This window comes from Eptatretus burgeri, chromosome 15 (assembly GCF_056783735.1).
Source record: "Eptatretus burgeri isolate ZD-2024b chromosome 15, Ebu_testis_v1, whole genome shotgun sequence".
Taxonomy (NCBI): Eukaryota; Metazoa; Chordata; class Myxini; order Myxiniformes; family Myxinidae; genus Eptatretus; species Eptatretus burgeri.
This window is the reverse complement of record NC_140975.1, coordinates 72,126,952-72,150,230: the sequence shown is the minus strand read 5'-3', so window position 1 is coordinate 72,150,230 and position 23,279 is coordinate 72,126,952. Positions and strand designations below refer to the sequence as shown.

Sequence of the window (23,279 nt, the reverse complement as noted above, 5' to 3'; positions counted from 1 at the left end):
GTTGGGACTACGTAAAGAATTGGTTCAAAGCACGTCAAACATAAGTTAGAAATAAGTTTCGCGTAAAAAAGACATTACCGCGACGTGTTTCGACTTATGAGTAGCTTATAAGTAGCCTTTGTGGACGTGTGTAAGCGTCCACATATCGTGTGTAAAACTTATCCCCATCGCATGCGGAACGTGTGTCATACGCCGAGTACGTCGTAAAATTTTGAACATGTTCAAAATTTTACGACGTACTCTACTTACTACGACTTATGATAACGTATTTAGCGTTGTACTCACGTATACCAAACTTACCCATACCGTATTCGACGTGCCCCAACGTTTTAGACACACTTTTTGTTACGTCCGCATACGCTGGCAAGATCGCCAAGGTGTGACCGCGATTTTGACCCTTCCATTTCTACGGCAGTTATGATTCGAATCGTTGTGCGTCAGCCTTTTAATAGGCTACGTCACGACATCGTCGGCGATGCGTGCAACGCGCTATGCCTGAGTTAGACTATCGTTGGGCATCGGTTGTGTAGGCCGACAACAGGTTCAGCATTCGTTGGTATAAGTTATCTATAACACAACGAAACGTTCTGTGTAGTTACCAATGCGTTACACATAAGACCAAGTCGCTATGAATACGTCCGAATCTTTAAAAAAAACATCAAAAGTTCAACGTAAGCCAGCGTTTTACATACATTTTAATACGTTGCCATCGCTGGCTAAAACGTCAAGGTGTGACCGGGCCTTAACCGAAACACCCAATTTTCACTCACACTTCTTTGGAGTTTTCTTTGTATGCATGCAAAGTTTCAGGATGCTATGTTTCATAGTTTTGGAGGAATGGAGGAGACACACACTTATTAGTTAGAGATTATAAACATGCATCAAGTTTGATTTCAATCCCTAAATCCATGGCACGTACGTACTTGGCCGTACGTGCGTGACCATACGTGCAAACCAAACAAAAAAAACAACTTTCAAACAACCACACTTCGTTCGTTCAAACAACCACACAACCACACTTCAAACAACCACAACCACACAAAAACTTTCAAACAACCACACAACAACAACCACAGGGCGTTCCTTCGCTCTCGTAAATGACAACTGGATTGGGGCATTATGTTTAAGAAAATCGAGAAAGTACAGAAATCGAGAAAGAAAGAATACAGTAAGTCGATAAATCGAGAAAAAAATCGAGAAAGAATACAAAAAGTCGTCACTATCCAGAAGTCCGGAAGTTAAGTCCTCACTGTCCGGAAATTCGCATATCGCAGTTACGATTATTCGCAATTTAGTTTTAATGGCCAATTATTCAATTAGCGCCAACGTATTTTGCCTTTTCGCAATGTCATCGCAAGGAAAAACACAAAGAGAAGAGAAGAGAAAAAAGAAAGAAAAAAAACACATCGAAAAAAACTTACACGAAACCCCCTACCCCCCACCGTATGTGCAAACAAAAAAAAAAACACTTTCAAACAACCAAACAGGCCGTTCCTTCGCTCTCGTAAACAACGACTGGATTGGGGCATTGTGTTTAACTAGAAATGCGTATAAGAAATCGAAAAATTATTAGAATACAGAAAGTCATCACTATCCGGAAGTCCGTACGTTGTAACCCGTAATGGGGAACGCGGCTGAGAATCTCTTCCCCATCAGCCACACCTAAGCAGTAACGTGTCCTGTCATTGGTTTGGTAAATAAATGGCCATAACTTGGGAAGCACTTGTCCGATTAATATCAAACCTTGAAAAGGCACATACTCAGGTCCCCAGCAATATACCTGTCAAGTTTCAATTAGAGCGGACGAGTGGTCAAACACACACACACACACACACACACACACACACACACACACACACACACACACACACACACACACACACACACACACACACACACACACACACACACACACACACACACACACACACACACACACACAGCTGGAATTATAGATAGATTTCTTTTTAGCAGTCACAACAGCTGCTGAGGTCAATTCCCTGTTTAAATTTTGAAATTCGGTTCAGGTTAAGAGATTCGAGAGCTTATCACATTTCAGTTGTAATGCTTATAAACATCCAGAAAGTTATATTCGCACATTATTTGATACTCCGGACATGTCTCGATGGTGGTTGTCTATGGACGTGTCCAGGCGGTGGTTGTCTCTGGATGTCTGGGCGGTGTATATCTCCAGAAGGTTTATGTTATGACTAGTCGAAAATGTATTTCGGATATTATTTTAATTTGCCTCAACTGTTATTCGATGCAGAATAATTTTGATAAAATGGTATGGATCGTAATTAATGCAACACCGCTTCTGCCTTCCCTTCCCCTCACCTGACCTCCTCCCAAATCCCTCCCCACCTCCTGCTAAACCCCTTACCCCCCACCAATCCCTATACAACTGTCTGGACGTTTATAAGAATTACAGCTGAAATGCAAACTGCAATACTTCCAATATGCCACAATATTGGAAAACCAAACACCAGAGAGAGTACCTATTAGTGACAGTTGAGAATTCGGATTCAAAGAAACCAAAGTCTGCAACAGTAAAAAGTGTGCTTGCGCAGTTGATAAGTGAAAGTACTTTCACAAACGTAATGCGCTGGTACGCTGCCTTCACCCTCCTTTGCTTCCCCACACCTCCTTATCCTCTCTTTCCCCCTACCCCCTTTTCCCATATCTCTCTCTCTCTCTCAATCTCTCTCTCTCTCTCTCTCTCTATCTCTCTCTATCTCTCTCTATCTCTCTCTATCTATCTCTATCTCTCTCTCTCTATCTCTCTCTCTCTATCTCTCTCTCTCTATCTCTCTCTCTCTATCTCTCTCTCTCTATCTCTCTCTCTCTATCTCTCTCTCTCTATCTCTCTCTCTCTATCTCTCTCTCTCTATCTCTCTCTCTCTATCTCTCTCTCTCTATCTCTCTCTCTCTATCTCTCTCTCTCTGTGACTCTCTCTCTCTCTCTCTCTCATTGTCTCTCAATCTCTCTCTCTCTCTCAATCTCTCTCAATCTCTCTCAATCTCTCTCAATCTCTCTCAATCTCTCTCAATCTCTCTCAATCTCTCTCAATCTCTCTCAATCTCTCTCAATCTCTCTCTCTCTCTCTCTCTCTCTCTCTCTCTCTCTCTCTCTCTCTCTCTCTCTCTCTCTCTCTCTCTCTCTCTCTCTCTCTCTCTCTCCCACCGCTCTCTCTCCCACCGCTCTCTCTCCCACCGCTCTCTCTCCCACCGCTCTCTCTCCCACCGCTCTCTCCCACCTCTCTCTCTCCCACCTCTCTCTCTCCCACCTCTCTCTCCCACCTCTCTCTCTCCCACCTCTCTCTCTCTCCCCCACCTCTCTCTCTCCCCCACCTCTCTCTCCCACCTCTCTCTCTCTCCCACCTCTCTCTCTCTCCCACCTCTCTCTCTCTCCCACCTCTCTCTCTCTCTCCCACCTCTCTCTCTCTCTCCCACTCCCCATATTCCCATCAACAAAGCGACGGGTGGTATTTGTTCGTGCAAAACAACAATTAACACCTGCAAGTTCTGTTTTACTCTGAAGCTCATGTTGGTTTGTACATCTCGTTAACATCAACTGATAAGTGCTTCTACTTGTTATAAAAAAATGGCTTGACAATTCTGCCAATTGTACCGATAGGTGAAAACTTTCTTGCTCCGATCTCATTCTCCACTGATGAACATGAAGTTTCATTTATATAAAGGAGGAAAAATGCAAAAAATGTGGGACAATGACAGAATAATATGCACAGTGTTTAGCTCAAGGTGACCAGACCAAAACAACAGACACCACTGTCGAACCATGTGCAGTTGCTTTCACACGACTCCATTTCTCTCAGGGTTCTGAACGCAATTACCAAGTAGCTGCTGCAGTTCATTTGCGATCAGCTCCAGATGCTCTGTCTGAAGCTCCAAGCAGCGCATTTTGTCCACGTCATGGCTGTAATAACTGTACACACAGCTGTAAGCAAGGACCTGTTGAGGAAACATACAAAAAGACAAATGTTCAAGCAAAGACAAAAAAAAATAATAATAGATACATGTGATCACAAATCGAGGCTTTCCTGTGGGGGGGGGGAGGCTTACCCTTTGCGATTGCCTGCAACCTACCCTTGGCCAGTGATCCAATGATGGCCATATTTTTTTCATGCCAACATATGACCTTGACCTTCAACATTTAGGGATAGAGTAGAAATTAAGAAAATGCATCCCAATCTACAATCTATCCAAAAAAAACCTCAACATCATGAAAATCAGAAAAAAATATTCAAGTTATGATAAAAATGGTATTTTTTTGTTAAATTTGATTGCAATCCAAAAAAAGGAGGTCAAAGATGAATCAAATATCAGATGCACAACTTCAGTGCAGGTCCACTATTGTGATGCAACAACATCTTGGCAGGCCAAGCGGTCTTTGAGATTCCACATTGGCAAACTTGAGCGACAACCAAAAAACACGTTTCTTTTTTTTCAGACCACCATTTGACCTTGACATTTACCTTGGAGAGGTATGAAGTAAATTAAGTGCAAATGTGCCTTGCTCTAGGCTATCTAGTCAGTGCAAGTTTGCTCTGAACAGACAATCCTTAGTCGAGTTTTTGTGGAAAATTATAAAATGACGATAATCGGGTCATGACCTTAAAATTAAGTCAAGGTCAAAAAGATTATGTCAACCCCACATACTTTTTATTCCCATTATTGATGCAAAGTTTCATTCTTAAAGTCCCAGCCGGATCCGAGATACAGCTCAGAACATTTGCAGAAAAAGGAGAAAAACCTAAATGGTGGTTTAATACTCCTATGGGTGTAATACCACGACTCTTAACCTGGAGGGATATGATGTAAATTAAGCGTAAATGCACCCTACTCTAGTCCAAAGACCTAGGCCAGTGGTCGGCAACCCAAATAACAAGAGTCGTTTTTTCAAATTTGGTCAAATGCGATATCTAAAGAGCCACAATGCACATAAACCCTATTTCAACAATTGAATAACAGGACAAAGAGACACACATTGATTTTTAATGCAATACATGTTTATTGAGTTGGTATCAATGAAAGGGGCAATTAAATTTTCTTCAATACATTGAGTCAGCTTACCCATATTTACCTCCACCACCGAAGGTGGAAGGAGGTTATGTTTTCACCCCTGTGTGTCAGTTGGATTCGCTATATATGCTAGATATCCCTTATTGTCAGGTTTTCCGTCTGTGTGTGTGTGTGTGTGTGTGTGTGTGTGTGTGTGTGTGTGTGTGTGTGTGTGTGTGTGTGTCTGCAATGCGAGGCTCCACAGCACAAACCAGCGAACCGATTTCGATGAAACTTTGCCAACGTGTGCAGTATTTGTTGGGAATGTGCGCGTTTGAATTTCGTTGCCTTGCAACCACCCGTTGCTATGCAGCGGCCGAAAAACCGTGTACAGTATTGTCAATACTTGTCCTTCAGTTTTGAATGTAGAGAAGTGAGACTTCGCAATTAAACACTTCGAGATGTTCAGAAAATTTTACTCGAGCCGATTTTTGATTGAGGTTTTATTTTTCAAATGGTAGTCCTTCAAAAATCGGGTGTCTATTCACCATCATTTTTTATGAGGGGCTTAGGAAAGTGGGCGGAGCTTAGGGAAAGTGGACGTGGTTGATGAAAAGTGGGAGTGGCGTAGGAAAGTGGGAATGACGTAGGAAAGTGGGCGTGACTTATGGAAAGTGGGCTTGGCTTATGAAAAATATTGTGTGGCTCAGGAGGTGTGGTCAAACAAGAGCGTTGAGAGAAGTTTATCAGGTTTTCCGTGTGTGTGTGTGTGTGTGTGTGTGTGTGTGTGTGTGTGTGTGTGTGTGTGTGTGTGTGTGTCTGCAACGCGAGGCTCCACAGCACAAACCAGCAAACCGATAATTTATTTATTTACCGAAAACGATTCCCCATCCACACACCACCTCCAATTATTTATTTATTTACCGAAAACGATTCCCCACCCAGACACCACCTCTAATTATTTATTTATTTTCCGAAAACGATTCCATGACCCACACACCACCTTTAATTATTTATTTATTTACCGAAAAGATTCCCAACCCACACCACCTTATTTATTTATTTATTTATTTACCATTTCGGATTCTCCTCCCGACACACCACCCCCAATTATTTATTTATTTACCGTAAACGATTCCCCACCCACACATAACCTCCAATTATTTATTTATTTACCGAAAATGATTCCACGACCCACACACCGCCTCCAATTATTTATTTATTTACCTAAACGATTCCACGACCCACAAACCACCTTATTTATTTACCGAAAACGATTCCCCACCCACACACCACCTTATTTATTTATCGGAAACGATTCCACGACCCACACACCACCTCCAATTATTCATTTATTCATTTACCGTAAACGATTCCCCACCCACACACCACCTTTATTTATTTATTTATCGAAAACGATTCCACAACCCACACAAGACCTCCAGTTATTTATTTATTTATTTCCTGTAAACGATTCCACGATCCACACACCACCTTTAATTATTTATTTATTTACCGTAAACGATTCCATGATCCACACACCACCTTCAATTATTTATTTATCTACTGAAAACGATTCCACGACCCACACACCACCTTCAATTATTTATTTATTTACCGAAAGCGATTCCACGACCCACACACCACCTCCAATTATTTATTTATTTTCCGAAAACGATTCCCCACCCACACATCACCTTCAATTATTTATTTATTTACCAAAAACTATTCCACGAGCCACACACCACCTCAAATTTTTTATTACTTAAAGTGGGAGTGGCGTAGGAAAGTGGGCGTGGCTTATGAAAAATATTGTGTGGCTCAGGAGGTGTGGTCAAACAAGAGTATTGAGAGAAGTTTATCAGGTTTTCCGTGTGTGTGTGTGTGTGTGTGTGTGTGTGTGTGTGTGTGTGTGTGTGTGTGTGTGTGTGTGTGTGTGTGTGTGTGTGTGTCTGCAACGCGAGGCTCCACAGCACAAACCAGCAAACCGATTATTTTTCAAATGGTAGTCCTTCAAAAATAGGGTGTCCATTTACCGTCATTTTTAATGAGGAGTGCCAGTTGGCAAAATACGCAATAAGAAAAATCTTCCCAGGCAGAGGAACAATTGTATGTGAACCAATACATCTTGGCAATGAATCTTCGTCGGTGGATCAGTCAGAATGAAAAGCATCGTATCCAGCGCTTCGATCCAAGCAAATCCCTCGTCGCCTACTGGCTTGTTATCTTGCCAAAACGAAGTTTTTGCAAGATATGTTAGTCAGCTTGTATGTTTTTTTTTGTTTGTTTGTTTGTTTGTCTGTAATCACGTATAAAAAATTCTGCAGAGCACAGTTATCATCGGAAATTTTTGTAACTTCGCATATCAGAGGCCTATAGAGGTCCCTTTCAGCGCACAAAATTTTCAAGGTCAAGGTCAAAGGTCAAGGTCACTTTGTCACAGATCAGGGGAGTCGACGAAACCCTTATTATTTGAGTAATTTTGATCGGATCGTCTTCAAACTTCATGGGAATATAGTTCATGGTCTGACGCTCAGCTGATTAATTTTTGGTGGCGATTGGCCTTGACCTTCATGGTTAGCGCCTCAGGTCAAACATATTTGACCCCAACGTCAAATTTTCAAGTTTTAGGAACCATATCGTGTAGTACCTCAAATTGAACACCTCAATGAGTGCTTTCTGGATATGTCAAGCTTGAGACATTATGACGTCATTTGGTGACGTTATGAGGCAAAAGCATATTTTTCATGGTTACTCTGTAGAACGATTCTCATCGGAATCTCTTGTAGGCAGATATTCCTCAAGGAGTCGCTCCTGGTGGATAGCAGCTCTGTTCACCTCAGTGTGACCTGAAAGAAGTCACACTTGGTCACCTTTTGGCAAGATACGGGTCACCCTGCGGATGACATTGGTTTGTTTGTTTGTCTGTCTGTCTGTGTGCAGGATGTCTCAAAAAGTTGTGGTCAGATCCGGATGAAATTTTTTGGGCAGGTTCGGTGTGTGACAATGACGAACAGATTAAATTTTGGTGAAGATCTGGATCCAGATCCGACTACTGGAATTTTTGAGTAATTCTTGACCATTGAGAGATAGGGCTACAACAATATATAGCACGATATCTCAAAAAGCTATGGACGGATTCCGCAGAAGCTTGCTGGACAGGTTGGGTACGGGACAAGGACGAATTGATTCTGTTTTGGTGAAGATCCAAATCCACATTCAGAAAACAGATTTTTCAATTAATAAAGTGATTCTTCACCATTGAGAGATGGGGCCAAAAACTATATACGAGGTCAGTCTAAAAAGTAACGGGAGTGAACCTGCTCTGTGCTCCACTTACACAACTTGAATGAATGGGTTGCATCACAGTCTTTCGCAACATTCCAGCAATATATATATATAATATATAAAACTGTCATATATATATATATATATATATATATATATATATATATATATATATATATATATATATATATATATATATATCTTCTTCTTCCTCTTTCGGCTTGCTCCCGCTAGGGGTCGCCACAGCGGACCAACCGTCTCCATTTCGCTCTATCCTCCACATCTTCCATTGACACTCCAACCACCTGCATGTCCGCCCTCACCGCATCAATGAACCTCTTCTTTGGCTTTCCTCTTCTCCTCCTGCCTGGCGGCTCCATCTTCAACATCCTTCTCCCGATATACTCCGTTTCCCTCCTGTGCACATGTCCAAACCATCTCAATCTCGCCTCTCTCACTTTGTCTCCAAACCGTCCTACCTGCGCTGTCCCTCTAATATACTCATTTCTTATCCTATCCATCCTCGTCACTCCCAACGAGAATCGCAGCATCTTTAACTCTGCCACCTCCAGCTCTGCTTCCTGTCTTTTTGTTAGTGCCACTGCCTCCAAACCATACAACATAGCTGGTCTCACTACCGTATATATATATATATATATATATATATATATATATATATATATATATATATATATATATATATATATATATATATATATATATATATATATAATTGGTGATGGTTGACTGTGCTCACTGTGTCATTTTTTACAGGTCGTGCTTTACACGTCTTGTCTGAGTTGTCATGCTACGAGTCATGAGGAGAGAGCCAATCTGAAGTTTCTTGCCAAGCTTGGCAAAACATCTTCCGAATCCTTCGCAATGCTGCAGCAAGTCTACGGGGAAGAAACGATGTCATGTACACATGCATTTGAATGGCACAAGAGGTTCAAATAGGGATGGGAGGAGGTTGAAGACGATCCACGGTCTGGAAGACCTTCAATGAGCAGAACGGCGGACAACATCGAGCATGTGAAGCAGATGGTGCGTGCAAATCGTCGACTCACGGTGCGGATGATTGCTGAGGAACTTTCTCTCAATAAGGACACTGTCTGGAGCATCATCACTGAAAATCTCAAAATGCGCAAGGAGTGCGCAAAGATAGTCCTCAAGCTGTTGTCCGGGGACCAGAAACAGCAAAGTCACTGTCTGTCAAGATATTATCGAACGCCTCGAAGCCGATCCAGACCTGCTTGGGAGAGTCATTACTGGCGATGAATCGTGGATATTCGAATACGATCCCGAGGCCAAATGGCAGAGTCGTCAGTGGAAAAGTCCGGCATTACCAAGACCAAAGAAAGGAAGGATGTCGAAGTCGAAGGTCAAGGTGATGCTCATCGCGTTTTTTGACATCAAGGGCATCGTCCACTTCAAGTTTCTACCACAGGGTCAAACAGTGAATCAATACGTGTACAAGGAGATCCTCCGGCGTCTCATGAGATCAGTCCGGGACAAGAGGAGGGATCTGTGGGAGAACAATGCCTGGGTGCTCCACCATGACAATGCCCCTGCTCACAGTGCCCTGAGCATCCGACAGTTTCTGGCGGAGAAGAATGTGCCAACTCTGGAGCAACCCCCGCATTCGCCAGACTTGACCCCTTGTGATTTTTTTCATATTTCTCAAGCTCAAGGGGGTGATCATGGGGACCCAATTTCCTGATGTGGAGGACATCAAAAGGGCCGTGATGATGGTGCTCTGGAGGATTCCAGAAGAAGCCTTCCGGGGGTGCATCGAAGCGTGGAAGAAGAGGATGGACAAGTGTGTGAGACTGGAGGGAAACTATTTTGAAAGCGACAAGCTGTGATTTCAATATTTTTTTGGAGTAAAATTTCTGTGAAGTCAGTCCTGTTACTTTTTAGATGGACCTTACATATATATATATATATATATATATATATATATATATATATATATATATATATATGTATATATATATATATATATATATATATATATATATATATATATACATATATACACATATAGACACACACACACACACACACACACACACACACACACACACACACACACACACACACACACACACACACGATAATTCGAAAATTTATTGGGCCGGATATGTTCTGGATCAGGCATTGTGTGGCGGATGTATGTGCTCTACCTATTGCCCTTCTAGTTTTGTGTGATTTCTGCTGTAGAGTTTATTTGGAGAGTTTGTTTGATGTTTGGACAGTATGCTGTCATTTTCATTTTCAAGCCGGACTTTAAACTCACCTTGTTCCATTGGTTTCTCGGTGTGCTTTTTATGAAATTCATACTTGAAAATGCTTGCTCACACAGGTAAGTCAATCCGAAGATGGACAGAATGCGAAATTCATATCTCTTCATGTTACTGGAGGTTTATGGTCAAGAATTCCAAACTTCAAGCACAATTTGGTCTTGTTTTTTTTAAGATTTTGCATTTCAGTCCATCTGTGTTGCAGTGCCAGGGTAGATATGTGCCTTTTTAGATTTTCGACTTTGGTCACTTAGCCTCTGAATTTAGAACTCCAAATGTCCTTGTCCTGCAAATCGGCCAGTGCAAGTTCGAGTTCTGCTCAGTCTACTCCTGCAAATGCTGAAAAGTTGAGGCAGAAGTGTCTGATTCAAGGGGTTTCAACACCAATGATAAAGTTGCCTTTTTCTTTCTGAATTCCTGAAATCGCCCTGTGAAGGTTCTTGCATTTCCAGTATCACATTTTTTTAGGTTCTCGGTGTCAAGTTCATAGTTTGTCTCCTCTTTGAATTGTTTCAGTGATGAGAAATGAGCTGGCAAACCTGTCTCCATGTCTCTCACAAACAATGCTAGTTTTCGCTCAAATGTTAGCACCTCTTCCAAAAACAAGTGAGCTGTGTTTCCCTTTCCTTGCAGCTTTGTGTTAAGGCCATTTAAAAGTGAGGTGATGTCCACCATGAGGTGAAATCTCTGCGCACGCACACACACACACACACACACACACACACACACACACACACACACACACACACACACACACACACACACACACACACACACACACACACACACACACACACACACACACACACACACACACACACATATTCTTGGATGTGACAATCTCATTCTGAATCCCTCTTGAACATCCCTAATAACTCGCAAGTCAAGCTTCCAAGTTTGGCAAAAATAATTGCCAAAACAAAATCACGAGCAAAAATTCATCATTTTAACTCCTATTTTAACAGATGTAAATACGATGATGCAGTGCACGTGTAGTTTCGTTTTGTTTATTGATACCCCAAGATAGCAGACAGCAAACGTGACGTCATATGCAAGTGCACCCTCCATTGAAGGGGGAATTAGCAAAACATCATCTCGTTTGATATTTACATACAAGTCGTTCATTACAGGATTTTTGCTGACCAGCCCAGTGAGGATCAGGGTGTCGCTAACTTTTTAGAAGGGGGGGGAGTTCGAATGGTAAACTGAGGCTGCGAAACACGTTGAAGCATAATAGTGCCGACAAGATGGCGAAAATAACCGCGTAATGGAGAGCAGGCTGTGCGCGGAGCACGTGTAAGTCTTGTTCACAGAATTCGCCGGTAATCGGATGTATTTTCCTGTTTATCACTGCCAAAGTTCTCAAGTATTATTTTATCCTTTCACGACACTCACAAATATTTTTCTGAAAATTAATTTGTAATGAAAAAAGGGGGATTTCATCTATCAGGATTGGGAGCCACACTTAAGTCCTTAAAGAGCCGTAGGTTGCCGACCCCTAGGGCCTAGGCCCGAGGCTTTCCAGAGAGGGCAATTTCATTCCAATCGAACAAATTTTCAAGTTATGGTGAAAAATGTTAAAATGTCTCGAATCGAGTCACGACCTTAAAATTAGGTCAAGGTCAATTTTTTTTAATGTCAAACTCACATACTTTGTATTCACATTATGCAATGCAAAATGTTTTATAGGTTTAATACGTTTAATACTCCTAGGTGTCTAAGAAAGTCTGTGGTACTGTTAAAAATTGGGGGTGCTAATTGTAGAAACAAACCCTGCAACATTAATAAGCCTTCTCTTATCATATTTAAAAAAAAAAATTTAAAGGCTTAAAAAATATATTAAAATAAATCACCTGGTAAAATCGTGTGAAACATTAATGGGGAAATAATTTATATTAAATGAACCTTTTTTATTATCAAACATCAGCCAAACATGATGAGCAGAAGATACTGTTGGACCAGCTGCCCCTCGACACACTCACCTTCCATGCTTGCATGAGCATCTTGCAGGCATTCGTCACAAACAGCACGGATGATAAAGGGAGGCTTTCATTAATGGTGGCTGTTTTAGAGACAAGTTTCATGGCAAATTCCTGCAGGTCACAATGATCATATTTACAAATATCAAAGAAACTATCTTTGTCACAGCACACATTATCCTTGAAAAGCTATCTATATTTTCCAATGTGAAATTATATCATGATAGAATCAATGAAAATCAAATATAAATGTGAATTTTATAACCTCAGTGACCGAAGGTGTATGCAGATTATGTATTCACCCCTGTCTGTCTGTGAGCAGGATATCTCAAAGTTATGGACAGATTCACTTGAAACTTTGGTGGACAGTTTGGGTGTGTGACAAGGACGAATTGATTATAATTTGGTGAAGATCCAGATCCGAGAATTTTTTAATTTTCTGAGTGATTGTTCACCATTGAGAGATAGAGCCAAAAACAATAATAGAGAATGATATTTCAAAAATTATTGGGCCTGATATGTTCTACTGCATCAGGCATTGCATGGCGGAGGTATGCGCTCTACTGGATCAATAGCTCCGGGGAGTTTATGGGATGGCGCGTCGCCCGTCAGTCCGTCCACAAATACTTGCAACCGCTTCCCTGAAACTACACACACAATTTCGATGAAACCTTACCACATCCTTGATCACCCTGAATGTCCTTTGTTCATGGCATTAAAAAAAAATCAAATTAAACTTAACTGCAACCTTCATCACCCATGCTGTACCAAAGATTGTTCATGACATTCAAAAGTCGGGGTCCAGGGGGGTTCACAGGGACGTTGCCCCCCAAAATATGTATTTGCTCTCTTCTCAGAAACTACACACAATTCCGATGAAACTTGACCACAACCTTTTATCACCCGTGATGTGCCAAAGTTTGTTCACGGCATTAAAAAAGAATCCATCAGTATTTACTTTCTTCTCTGTTACATATTATGTGGGTCATCCACGCCTACCATTATTGCCTGGTTATCTTCTCCAGGAGCGACCAGGTGAGTGCCGACGGATATTGCTCCACGTTTTCGATAGTGTGGACAAAATTTGTACATCATGGGTGATGAAGGTTGTGGTCAAGTTTCATCAAAATCGCATGTGTAGTTTCTGAGAAGGAAAATCCCTATTTTGTGGGGCAACCCCCATAGAATCCCGAAAGGCCCGATTTTTTTAATGCCATGAACAAATTTTGGTACATACATGGTGATGAACGTTGTGGTAAAGTTTCATCAAAACCACATATATAGTTTCAGAGAAGAAGTTGCATGTACAGTATATGTGGACGGATAGATGGATGGACGGATGGACAGATGACAAGCAATCCCATAAACCCTCCCAGGTCTCGCAGTATCCACCTCCGTGTGTGTGTGTGTGTGTGTGTGTGTGTGTGTGTGTGTGTGTGTGTGTGTGTGTGCGTGTGTGTGTGTGTGTGATTGGTGTCTACATATGTGGGTTTCAGAATGTGGAATGGAGTCCTCCTATTGGCGGGCTCAATGTATCCACCTTCATTTCAGTAAGGGGTCACGATTCATGGACCAAGCTGGGACATGTTCTATTCTCAAAGTTTTGTCCTCCTCTCTTCACGATCGTCACTGAGTCCTGGATAGCTTCTAACTGCAATTTGTTTCTCGTAATAATATTCCCAGGGATGGTTTTTAATTTCTCTGTGAAGTTCTTTGTCATCATTCCTGGAGCTCCAATTATCACTGATACAACTTTGGCATTCTTCAGCTTCCAGGATCTTTTCATTTCATTCTTGAGGTCTTGGTATTTGGTCATTTCTTTGATTTCTACATCATTTAGTCTAAAATCACTGATATTAACACCTCAATTAGCAATGCCTTCTTCTCTTTTTTGTACCCAAGTATATCTGGTTGCAGTGCTATTTTATTTTCGATGTTCACGGTTGAAAGGATAATTAGGTCGTATGTAAGCGGGGGGTACTTCCATGTTTTCAGTGATTGCTTTTGGTTCATGTCCCCAGAAATTTTCTGGAACTAGGATATCAAAGTTTTTGCAGAAGTGCCAGCGTGTTTCTTTATAAATTGTTGTGTCGCGTGTACAACTGTTCTGCCATGAGTTTTTTTTTGTGTGTGTTCCACCATTCTCTTTGCCAACACCATCTCCATCTCCATCTCCATCTCCATCTCCATCTCTCTCTCTCCATCTCTCTCTCTCCATCTCTCTCTCTCCATCTCTCTCTCTCCATCTCTCTCTCTCCATCTCTCTCTCTCCATCTCTCTCTCTCCATCTCTCTCTCTCCATCTCCCCCCCTCCCCCTCTCTCTCTCCATCTCTCTCTCTCCATCTCTCTCTCTCCATCTCTCTCTCTCCATCTCTCTCTCTCCATCTCTCTCTCTCTCTCTCTCTCTCTCTCTCTCTCTGCTCTCTCTCTCTCTCTCTCTCTCTCTCTCTCTCTCTCTCTCTCTCTCTCCCTCTCTCCTCCCTCTCTCTCTCTCTCTCTCTCTCTCTCTTCTCTCTCTCTCTCTCTCTCTCTCTCTCTCTCTCTCTCTCTCTCTCTCCCTTCAAGTGGCCTCTCTCTCTTCCAAAAAAAATCAAGTGCGCGTCGTTCCTGTCTTCCTTCCTGTCGGCTCGTTCTGTCTGGCTTGGGATCGCCAACCTACCCATTCACCTGCTGGCTCCACCCTTGTTTACCAATTCGCCTGCTGACTTCGCCTTCTTCACCACCTCGTCGTCTTTCTCCACCCATTAGCTTCTGACTCCACCCAACTCCTCTTAATCAGGTTTTGTGTGTGTGCACGCGTGCGTGTGTCCTGGCGCCTGTCCTCACTTAAGTTAACTCTGGAGCAACCCCCGCATTCGCCAGACTTGACCCCTTGTGATTTTTTCCTATTTCTCAAGCTCAAGGGGGTGATCATGGGGACCCAATTTCCTGATGTGGAGGACATCAAAAGGGCCGTGATGATGGTGCTCCGGAGGATTCCAGAAGAAGCCTTCCGGGGGTGCATCGAAGCGTGGAAGAAGAGGATGGACAAGTGTGTGAGACTGGAGGGAAACTATTTTGAAAGCGACAAGCTGTGATTTCAATATTTTTTTGGAGTAAAATTTCTGTGAAGTCAGTCCTGTTACTTTTTAGATGGACCTTATATATATATATATATATATATATATATATATATATATATATATATATATATATATATATATATATATATATCTTTATATTTATATATATATTTATATATATATATATATTTATGTATATATATATTTTCTTCTTCTTCTTCTTTCGGCTGCTCCCGTTAGGGGTCGCCACAGCGGATCATCCGTATGATCCGCATCGTGATTTGGCACATGTTTTACGCCGGATGCCCTTCCTGACGCAACCCTGGTCACCTCTTACGACACAGGGATATGGTACACCTATTCTAACCGGGGCATACACCGGGTCCAGTACACTGGTACTCATTTCGCCGACCTCGGAAGGATGGCAGGCTGAGTCAACCCCCTGGTGTATTAATTCAGTGGCCCAACGGGGCTTGAACTCAGGACCTCTTGGATCCCAAGCCGCTGCCCTAACCACTGCGCCAACACCAGGCATATATATATATATATATATATATATATATATATATATATATATATATATATATATATATATATATATATATATATATATATATATATAATCAGGTTTTGTGTGTGTCCTGGCGCCTGTCCTCACTTAAGTTAAGATTGCACAAGAATTATATCGGGATAACTCTGCTCTGTATCTGCTTTTGTAAATTGCTTGCATATTGCCGCAACTCTCACATTTCTTCCTCTTCCTGCATCAGACAACAATAAACAACATTCACTGTGCCACAAACCTTTCCTCGCCTGCCTGTAAATAAATCCTTTGTAGAAATGTTCCCAGCTCGTTTTTGTCTTTTCTTTCATTGATCCAGCATGGTCCTATCCAAACCAAGCCGGGACTTTATTCCCAACAATCCGTTCCTTATAGCCAGTACGTCCTTGGCAGTGTCGCTCGGCTGCATCCAATCTGGTAAAGTGATCCGGTTCGGACAAGGTGTACCGAGGGCGTGTCCCCCAGTAATTATGACACGTGATTAATTAGGTAACCCGGTTAACCCATAGACGAGAGACCCCGAGGTCACGTGGTTGACTTATTGCGTTCACGGTCAGTTAGCGACCCGCCGCGTCAAAGAATTATCAGTGTGTGATGGCCTGCTATTCCGGGCGTCTGGTGGGAACCCGAGATAGCCCCCCCCCCCCCAGTAGTCTTCTCACCCGACCTCCGACCCGCAACAGTTTGGTGTCAGGAGTGGCATGAACCCTAAAAACTTATGGGGTTCAAACCCGCAGCAATGTGTTGTCTGAAACAGGAGAACCTGGGTGTGCTTCATTAACCCCCCCCCCCGCCACCGAAATTAAGAGCAAGATTCAAATTTTATTTAATTATCGGTACGGACCATGGCAGACCAAGACGAGCTGGTTCAGGTGGGTTTTGAGACAACAATGTTCGAGGAGTCCATCGCCCAGGACGACAGCTTTAAGGGAGATCATTCCCTGCAGCCATACCCAGAGGTAATGGGGAAACTGCCACAGGGACAATGCTTGGGCACCCCCACCATCAAATTACCCTCACAGAGGACTTAGTGATCCTGATGGGATCCACACCCGATCATCACAGATCGGCTTCGCCAAAGCCATATGACATGAATCAGATGATGCAAATGTTGAAACAGATGAGGGATGAAATGAGCAGTGATATGCAAGCAGGACAAAACCAACAGATGAGTGATATGCAAACACTGAAGGCAGGTCAGGAGGAGCTGAAGGAGGAAAAAAAAAGGCGGAGCTGGAAGAGGTAAAGGTCAAAATGCAAAACATGGACAGGAATTTCACAAATGAGATCAGGACAGTACGTGAGGAGATGAACGACTTGAAGGGGAGTGTGGAAGGTGTTCGTACCGTGATGAAGACGGGTAAGGTGTTAGTGACGAATAAAACAATGGCAGTTAAGAGAGAAATATATAAACTCGGACAGGTAGAGAAGAAAAACCAGGAATTGGGAGCCATAAAGGAGGTAACAGAGACACAAAGAGACATGGAACGGGTGAAAGACGAATTACATAAAGTGAAAGAAGAGCAAACACAAATAGAAATGGGAAAGGATGTTAACATTGAGCTTGTGGAATGTCTTGAGACCCGATTTAAGGGTCAGGATAACCTCTTTCAGGAACAAAGGGAGATGATACGCTCCCTCGAAGCAGACCGTGACCAGGTGAGTCCGGTATGTCTGTGCGAGGTGGAGCGGACACATGATGTGAAGGGATACATGCCGAGTTTTCAGGGGGAGGGGGGGTAGAAGCCCCGGGATATCTTGGGGTAACACAAGTCCCCTGTATGATTGTGTCAGAACTTGTGCAGAGTGCAAGTAACATAGCATGGGTGATAACGGGATGTGGATCGACCCAGACGGGAATAGTGGTTTGGCCTAAGTCACATTTGCTCTACGGCGAGGATACGGCGGCCGTACGCCCTCTGAATTGACAGAAACGTGCGGTGGCCGCAGAGTTTCTGCGGTGGCCTCAGGGTGGCCCTACGCCATTTGGCTATATTTTACAGGCCAAAGGGGTCGCCGTGGAATTATAGCACAGAGTTATAACTTTTTTCATTTCTACGTTTGCCGTAGCAATTCGACAAGCTGAAACAAAAGAACTGGTAAAAAATAAAAAATAAAAAAACGAACCCACTCGTTACCGTCCGTCTGGCCGCACGTTCGCCTTAGGGCCCCCCTGTGGACCACTGCGGTCGCCTTGCGGGCACCTTGCGTCTGCCTTGAAAATTCTATGGCCGCCGCAGGAACACCCAAAGGTCACCGTGCGACATCAAATCAAAGACCGTACGGCACCCCCACATTTTCGGTCTCCACAATTTATAAATACGCCGTACGGCTCCCCGAAAAATAAAAACACATGTGACTGCTACATTCTGTGACCGTGGAAATACTGCGGCCGCCCTATAATTGCTAGTGGCTGTAGATTTTGTAGACCCCACGACTGCCGTGGCAAATGTGACTGAGGCCTTAGTTTAACGGACGGGAGGGGCAAGCCTCCTGAGCGGGATAAAGTTATTTTGGAATCCGCGTCAGCTCCACGGGACTCTGCGTGCAAGCTACGAGAGTGTGCGTGGTGTGTGCTTTGCAAACCGCCCAAGCGCGGATCATTGCTCGAAGTGGTAATGACTGCAGGGGAGCCGACGTTGAAACGATCTGCGCCGGGTACATTACCAGAGCACGGACGGCTAAAATAGAATCGAACGAAGGAATCGAGTGAATTAAAAAAAAATTCCCCAAGGTAGCCCATGTTCAAGGCTCGACGTGCTGGGGATGCGAGTGGTGCTCGCGAGACACACAGCACAAATGGAAACGGCGACGTAACCGCGGGACAGCTCGTGTGTGTGGTAGGAGTGGGCATAGCGAAGCTCAGGTGGAGGTCCCCATGTGCGTGACATCAGCGGGGATCCTGCAGCACGAATGGTGGGTGTGTAAAACACGGCATTTCCTGTGCCAGATAGCCCGAAAGTCAGTGCAAGCATTTAATGCGATTAACAGGGCGACGTTACGCCCTCATGGATCGGTCAGACCGAAGCGACGAGTGGGCTGCCGACCACCGTCATGGAGATGGAAGGCTCGCTGAGAGTTGTCACGAGTCGACGAAGCCCAGCAAGGATGTAGTAAACATCCTCACCCAGGCAAAGGAGCACTAGTTAGGGGAAGGGTTTAGCGTTAGTTAGACCGGCCCCATGGTTGCATTAAGAGCAGTCCTCCATGGGCCCCGGGAACATGAGTTAGGGGAATCTAGGTGAGTAATTAGAATGGATTGAAAATATGGACAGACATGGAACGTATAGTGGGGATGTAGATTAGCTATGCAGAGTTAAATGGAACATGCATTTGAGTAAGGGATGACGGGGAGCACGAGTTAGTTAGGGGGACGTAGCTAGTAGAGCGTCGGTGTGAATGGGGGGAAAAAAAGAAAAAGATGAATGAGTCCGGGTCAGCTTGCCCGATTGTGAATGGAGTGAATGTGGAATGCATGGTGTGAACGAATGATTGGGGGGAGGAGTGAATCCCACCCAAGTGAACCCAGGGTTAGTGTAATATTAGTTAGCAGGATAATTAAATTAACAAAAAGGATGTCGTTTTGTGGTTAGTGTTGAATGAAGGCACGAAACGTTTTGCAGGGTGCAGGAGACGATTGATCGGCTGGGAGCATGGCTTGGGAAATATAATTATTGAGTAGAGGGCACCCCAGGCACCAAAGTAGTCAGTCAGAGTAGGCCATGGGTCCAAGCGACCGAGTTAGTGTAATGGGCACGGGTACCCAGGGAAAAGCGACCCAGAGTGCCAAAATGCCATGTGGGCATCGACGGGGAAATGCCAGTGAGGGTATTCCACACGTTAGTGAGGAGTAGATAGGCTCGGAGACAGCCTCAGCGACCCGGGGGCGCGGAAGATTGAGTTCGGCAGGTGGGCATACCTGCCAGTGGAGCCATGCTGCCTAATACAAATAGTATCAATTAGCAGCTTGAAGCAAAATTAAAGCTTTACAAGAGTGTGTATTGCACCTTGCTGTCGACACAAGCATCAGTTGATGTAATAGAAAAGAGGGAGAGCAATGACACCAAATAAAGGTCCAGTCACATACCCGTGCCTTGTGGTAATACACGCAGAGCTCATTGGCATCATGGAACTTCTTCTCCTGCTTTGCCGCCTTACTGACCTGCCAGATTCATTTTCAAGGATTATGACCGGAAAGAATTTTGAGGCAGAGAAGGGCCATTCAAAACTTTTCATAACAAAATGCTCACAATAGTCCAAGACTCACCCAGGTATATTTTTCAAGACACAAGCATAACCAGAAATAAAATACTTCCGATAATGCCAGAAGCATACAAGCACATGCACGCACGCACACAGACAGACACAAAAATACAAAACAAGAAAACGACATCGTGCAGAGCATGATGCTTGCGAATTCCACACCCCCTCTCCAAAGGTTTCCATGGATACATCAAATTGTTCACTTCATTAAGATTAAAATTGACAATCTTAATCAAAGCCCAGGTCAATCGGATGACAATTGATTATTTTTCAGATTGAAATTGATGATTTTAGAAGTCTGACCTCGAGTTGACCTTTTGACCTAAAACAGTTGCGTTCCCAATTCAGTGAAGGACTATGAAAATCCTGTTCAATTTTCAAGTTAATAGGATGTAAATTGACAATTTGTCAGTTGAAAATTGATGATTTTAGAAGTTTGACCTTGAGTTGACCTTTGAACTTTTGTTCTCAAAAATAGTTGGTTTCCCAATTCACTGATGAAATTTGAATAGGATTTGCATATTGCAAGTCAATCGTATGAAAAATGACGATTTTAGAAATTCGAACTCAAGATGACCGTCCTTTGACCTTAAACGTCAAAATCAATACGCTTCTCAGTTGAGACTACCTCTGCAATTTGGTGAAGTTTTGTGAAGATCAGTTTTAAATTGTGACCTGTAGGCGATTGACAGGCAAACAGACAGAATAACAAAATCGAATGACCAATAGACTTAAAAAAATCTTCGATTTTGCAAGTAAGAAAACAAAATTCCAGTGTTGGATGGTTGTGTTTTGCTCGTAGTTTTGAAACTATCTTGGCCTTCAACTCTGCCATTGGTGCCCCCCCCCCCCTCTCCCAACTGTTCCATTTGTCCTGTTGTGTCCTGATCCGTTCATTGTACTAATACTAGCTCTTCCACGAGCTGAGACTATGTATACAAAAAAACCCAAAAAACAAAATATCCAATGTATAATGAACTTCTATTTTCTTCCAAACTTTTTGTCGTTCCCATCACTGAATAAAAACTGGTAAGAAAAAATAAATAAAAGCAAACAGAGTAAATAACGAACTCCAGTTCCATCCACACAAGGATCTTGTTTGTTGTAAGAAAAATTCAGCGGTGATGCTGTATATTACAAACACTCACTTGTGCAGAGCAATTGTAGTAATCATTGTGTGTCGGTTTCCATGGTTTCAAACAGCGCCAGCAGAACCCATAGTTGCAATTACCGCAGGTCATGCTGTAACCATCAGATGCAAGAAAAAACAAATGCAGTTTTATTAGGAGGTGGCAGCTTTGAATGAAGAGGAAATGAGAGGAAGTGATTAGGCAGTACCTACTGCAAACAACCCTCATTTTTCTCAATCTGTGTTTGACAACTAGGACAACGCTTTGATATGAGCTTTGCCACATGTTTGCTTAAAGCCTCAAGCGTCATTCCTTCGTAGAATCCTCCATCATCCATCCACTGAGACATGTGGCTACAGCTGGCTGGGTAATGTGCCTGACAAAACAAAAGATCAAGTTAGATGCAGAAGGTGGATGAGCACAAGCAATAAAACAAGCATTTGACTCTGACCTGCAAATACCACGTGGTCAGGCAATGGCTATAGTAGATTCCTGCTGTTGTGTAGTCTTGCAACATTCAAGCAGAAAAACTGTTAACATGTTTCCTCACAAAGGAAACATGTTAATACAGAAACTTTACTTTTCCACAAAGTCGCCCAAAGAACACAGGAAAGACAATGAGGAGCAACTGTCACTAATTTGCGAAAACAATCAAGAAAGTATCATGCAGCAAACGAGAACACTATTTTAGAATGTATTGAAGTGAATCATGCAAGAAGGTACATTTCCGGGTGGAGTGAAGTGGTGGTGGGAGGTTGGGGTGGGAAATCGAGTGTTATAGTGTGGGAGGTGGTGCTTCATTCGAGTGAAACATCATATTAAATAAAATAATGTCACGTCTGAAGCTCACTAACGAATTATGCCTCAGCGCCGGGGGTCTTATGTATGCCTCCGCGGATTTCTGAAACAGTTCTATACTGCATTTAGTTATTCTACAACTTTACCTTTCCACAAAGTCACCCAAAGGAACCAAATTTTTGGCAGCGGCACTCACGGAAAACATATGGATTGAACACATTTGTTACCTTTTTAAAGGTTTATTACCCTCACCAGAGTATTGCATTGAGGTCCATTTGTTTGTTACTTGGCGAAAAAATAATTTGGACAAGTGAGTTGATCGTCTCCGTTTGTTTGTTTGTCAGTCTGACCGCTTGCCTCCAGCCCAAACCGCTCAACCAATCGCTCTGAAATTTTCGGTACATAAATGAAAATGACCGCTCAACCAATACATATACGCCACAGAAAACACACAACACAAAACAAGTCCTGGCGAGGGTCTGTGATCTCTGATTGCTCTTTTTCTTGTTTGATTGTCTGTTTGTCCAGGCGATATCTCTCTCAGCTATCTTTTGATCAAGGAAGCTGAAATTTGGGGGCAAAGTGAAGATGTGCTTTGGTAAAAACGGTATTTTTTTTTTGATGAATAAGTTAATTACTTAATTATTATCGACAAATTTGCACTTATTAATATTATTTCTCATCGTGACAATATCTCAGGCACATTTTGAGCTAGGAAACTGACAGTGATCAAGTGATTTGGCTATAAAGAGTATTTTTGATTTATTGTTCCATCAATTAATCAATTTATTTTCCCTTCTTGCATTCTGGGCGATATCTCAGCCATCTTTTGAGCTAGGAATCTGAAATTTGAGGACAAAGGTAAAGATTC

The 23,279-nt window shown here is 42.8% G+C and overlaps 1 protein-coding gene across 3 annotated transcripts in view; it reads right to left on the bottom strand.

The window, feature by feature from the left end:
* The window catches only part of CUL9 (cullin 9), a 352,312-nt gene that overhangs the window by 37,541 nt on the left and 291,492 nt on the right, over positions 1–23,279 (bottom strand). For all 3 annotated transcript variants that reach the window (XM_085856907.1, XM_085856905.1, XM_085856906.1), the window contains 5 exons: positions 21,823–21,986; positions 21,629–21,722; positions 20,305–20,379; positions 12,596–12,706; positions 3,855–3,972 (listed from right to left, as the gene is read on the bottom strand). In XM_085856907.1, coding sequence (XP_085713033.1) covers positions 3,855–3,972; positions 12,596–12,706; positions 20,305–20,379; positions 21,629–21,722; positions 21,823–21,986 — 562 coding nt within the window. The remainder of the gene's footprint in view (positions 1–3,854; positions 3,973–12,595; positions 12,707–20,304; positions 20,380–21,628; positions 21,723–21,822; positions 21,987–23,279) is intronic.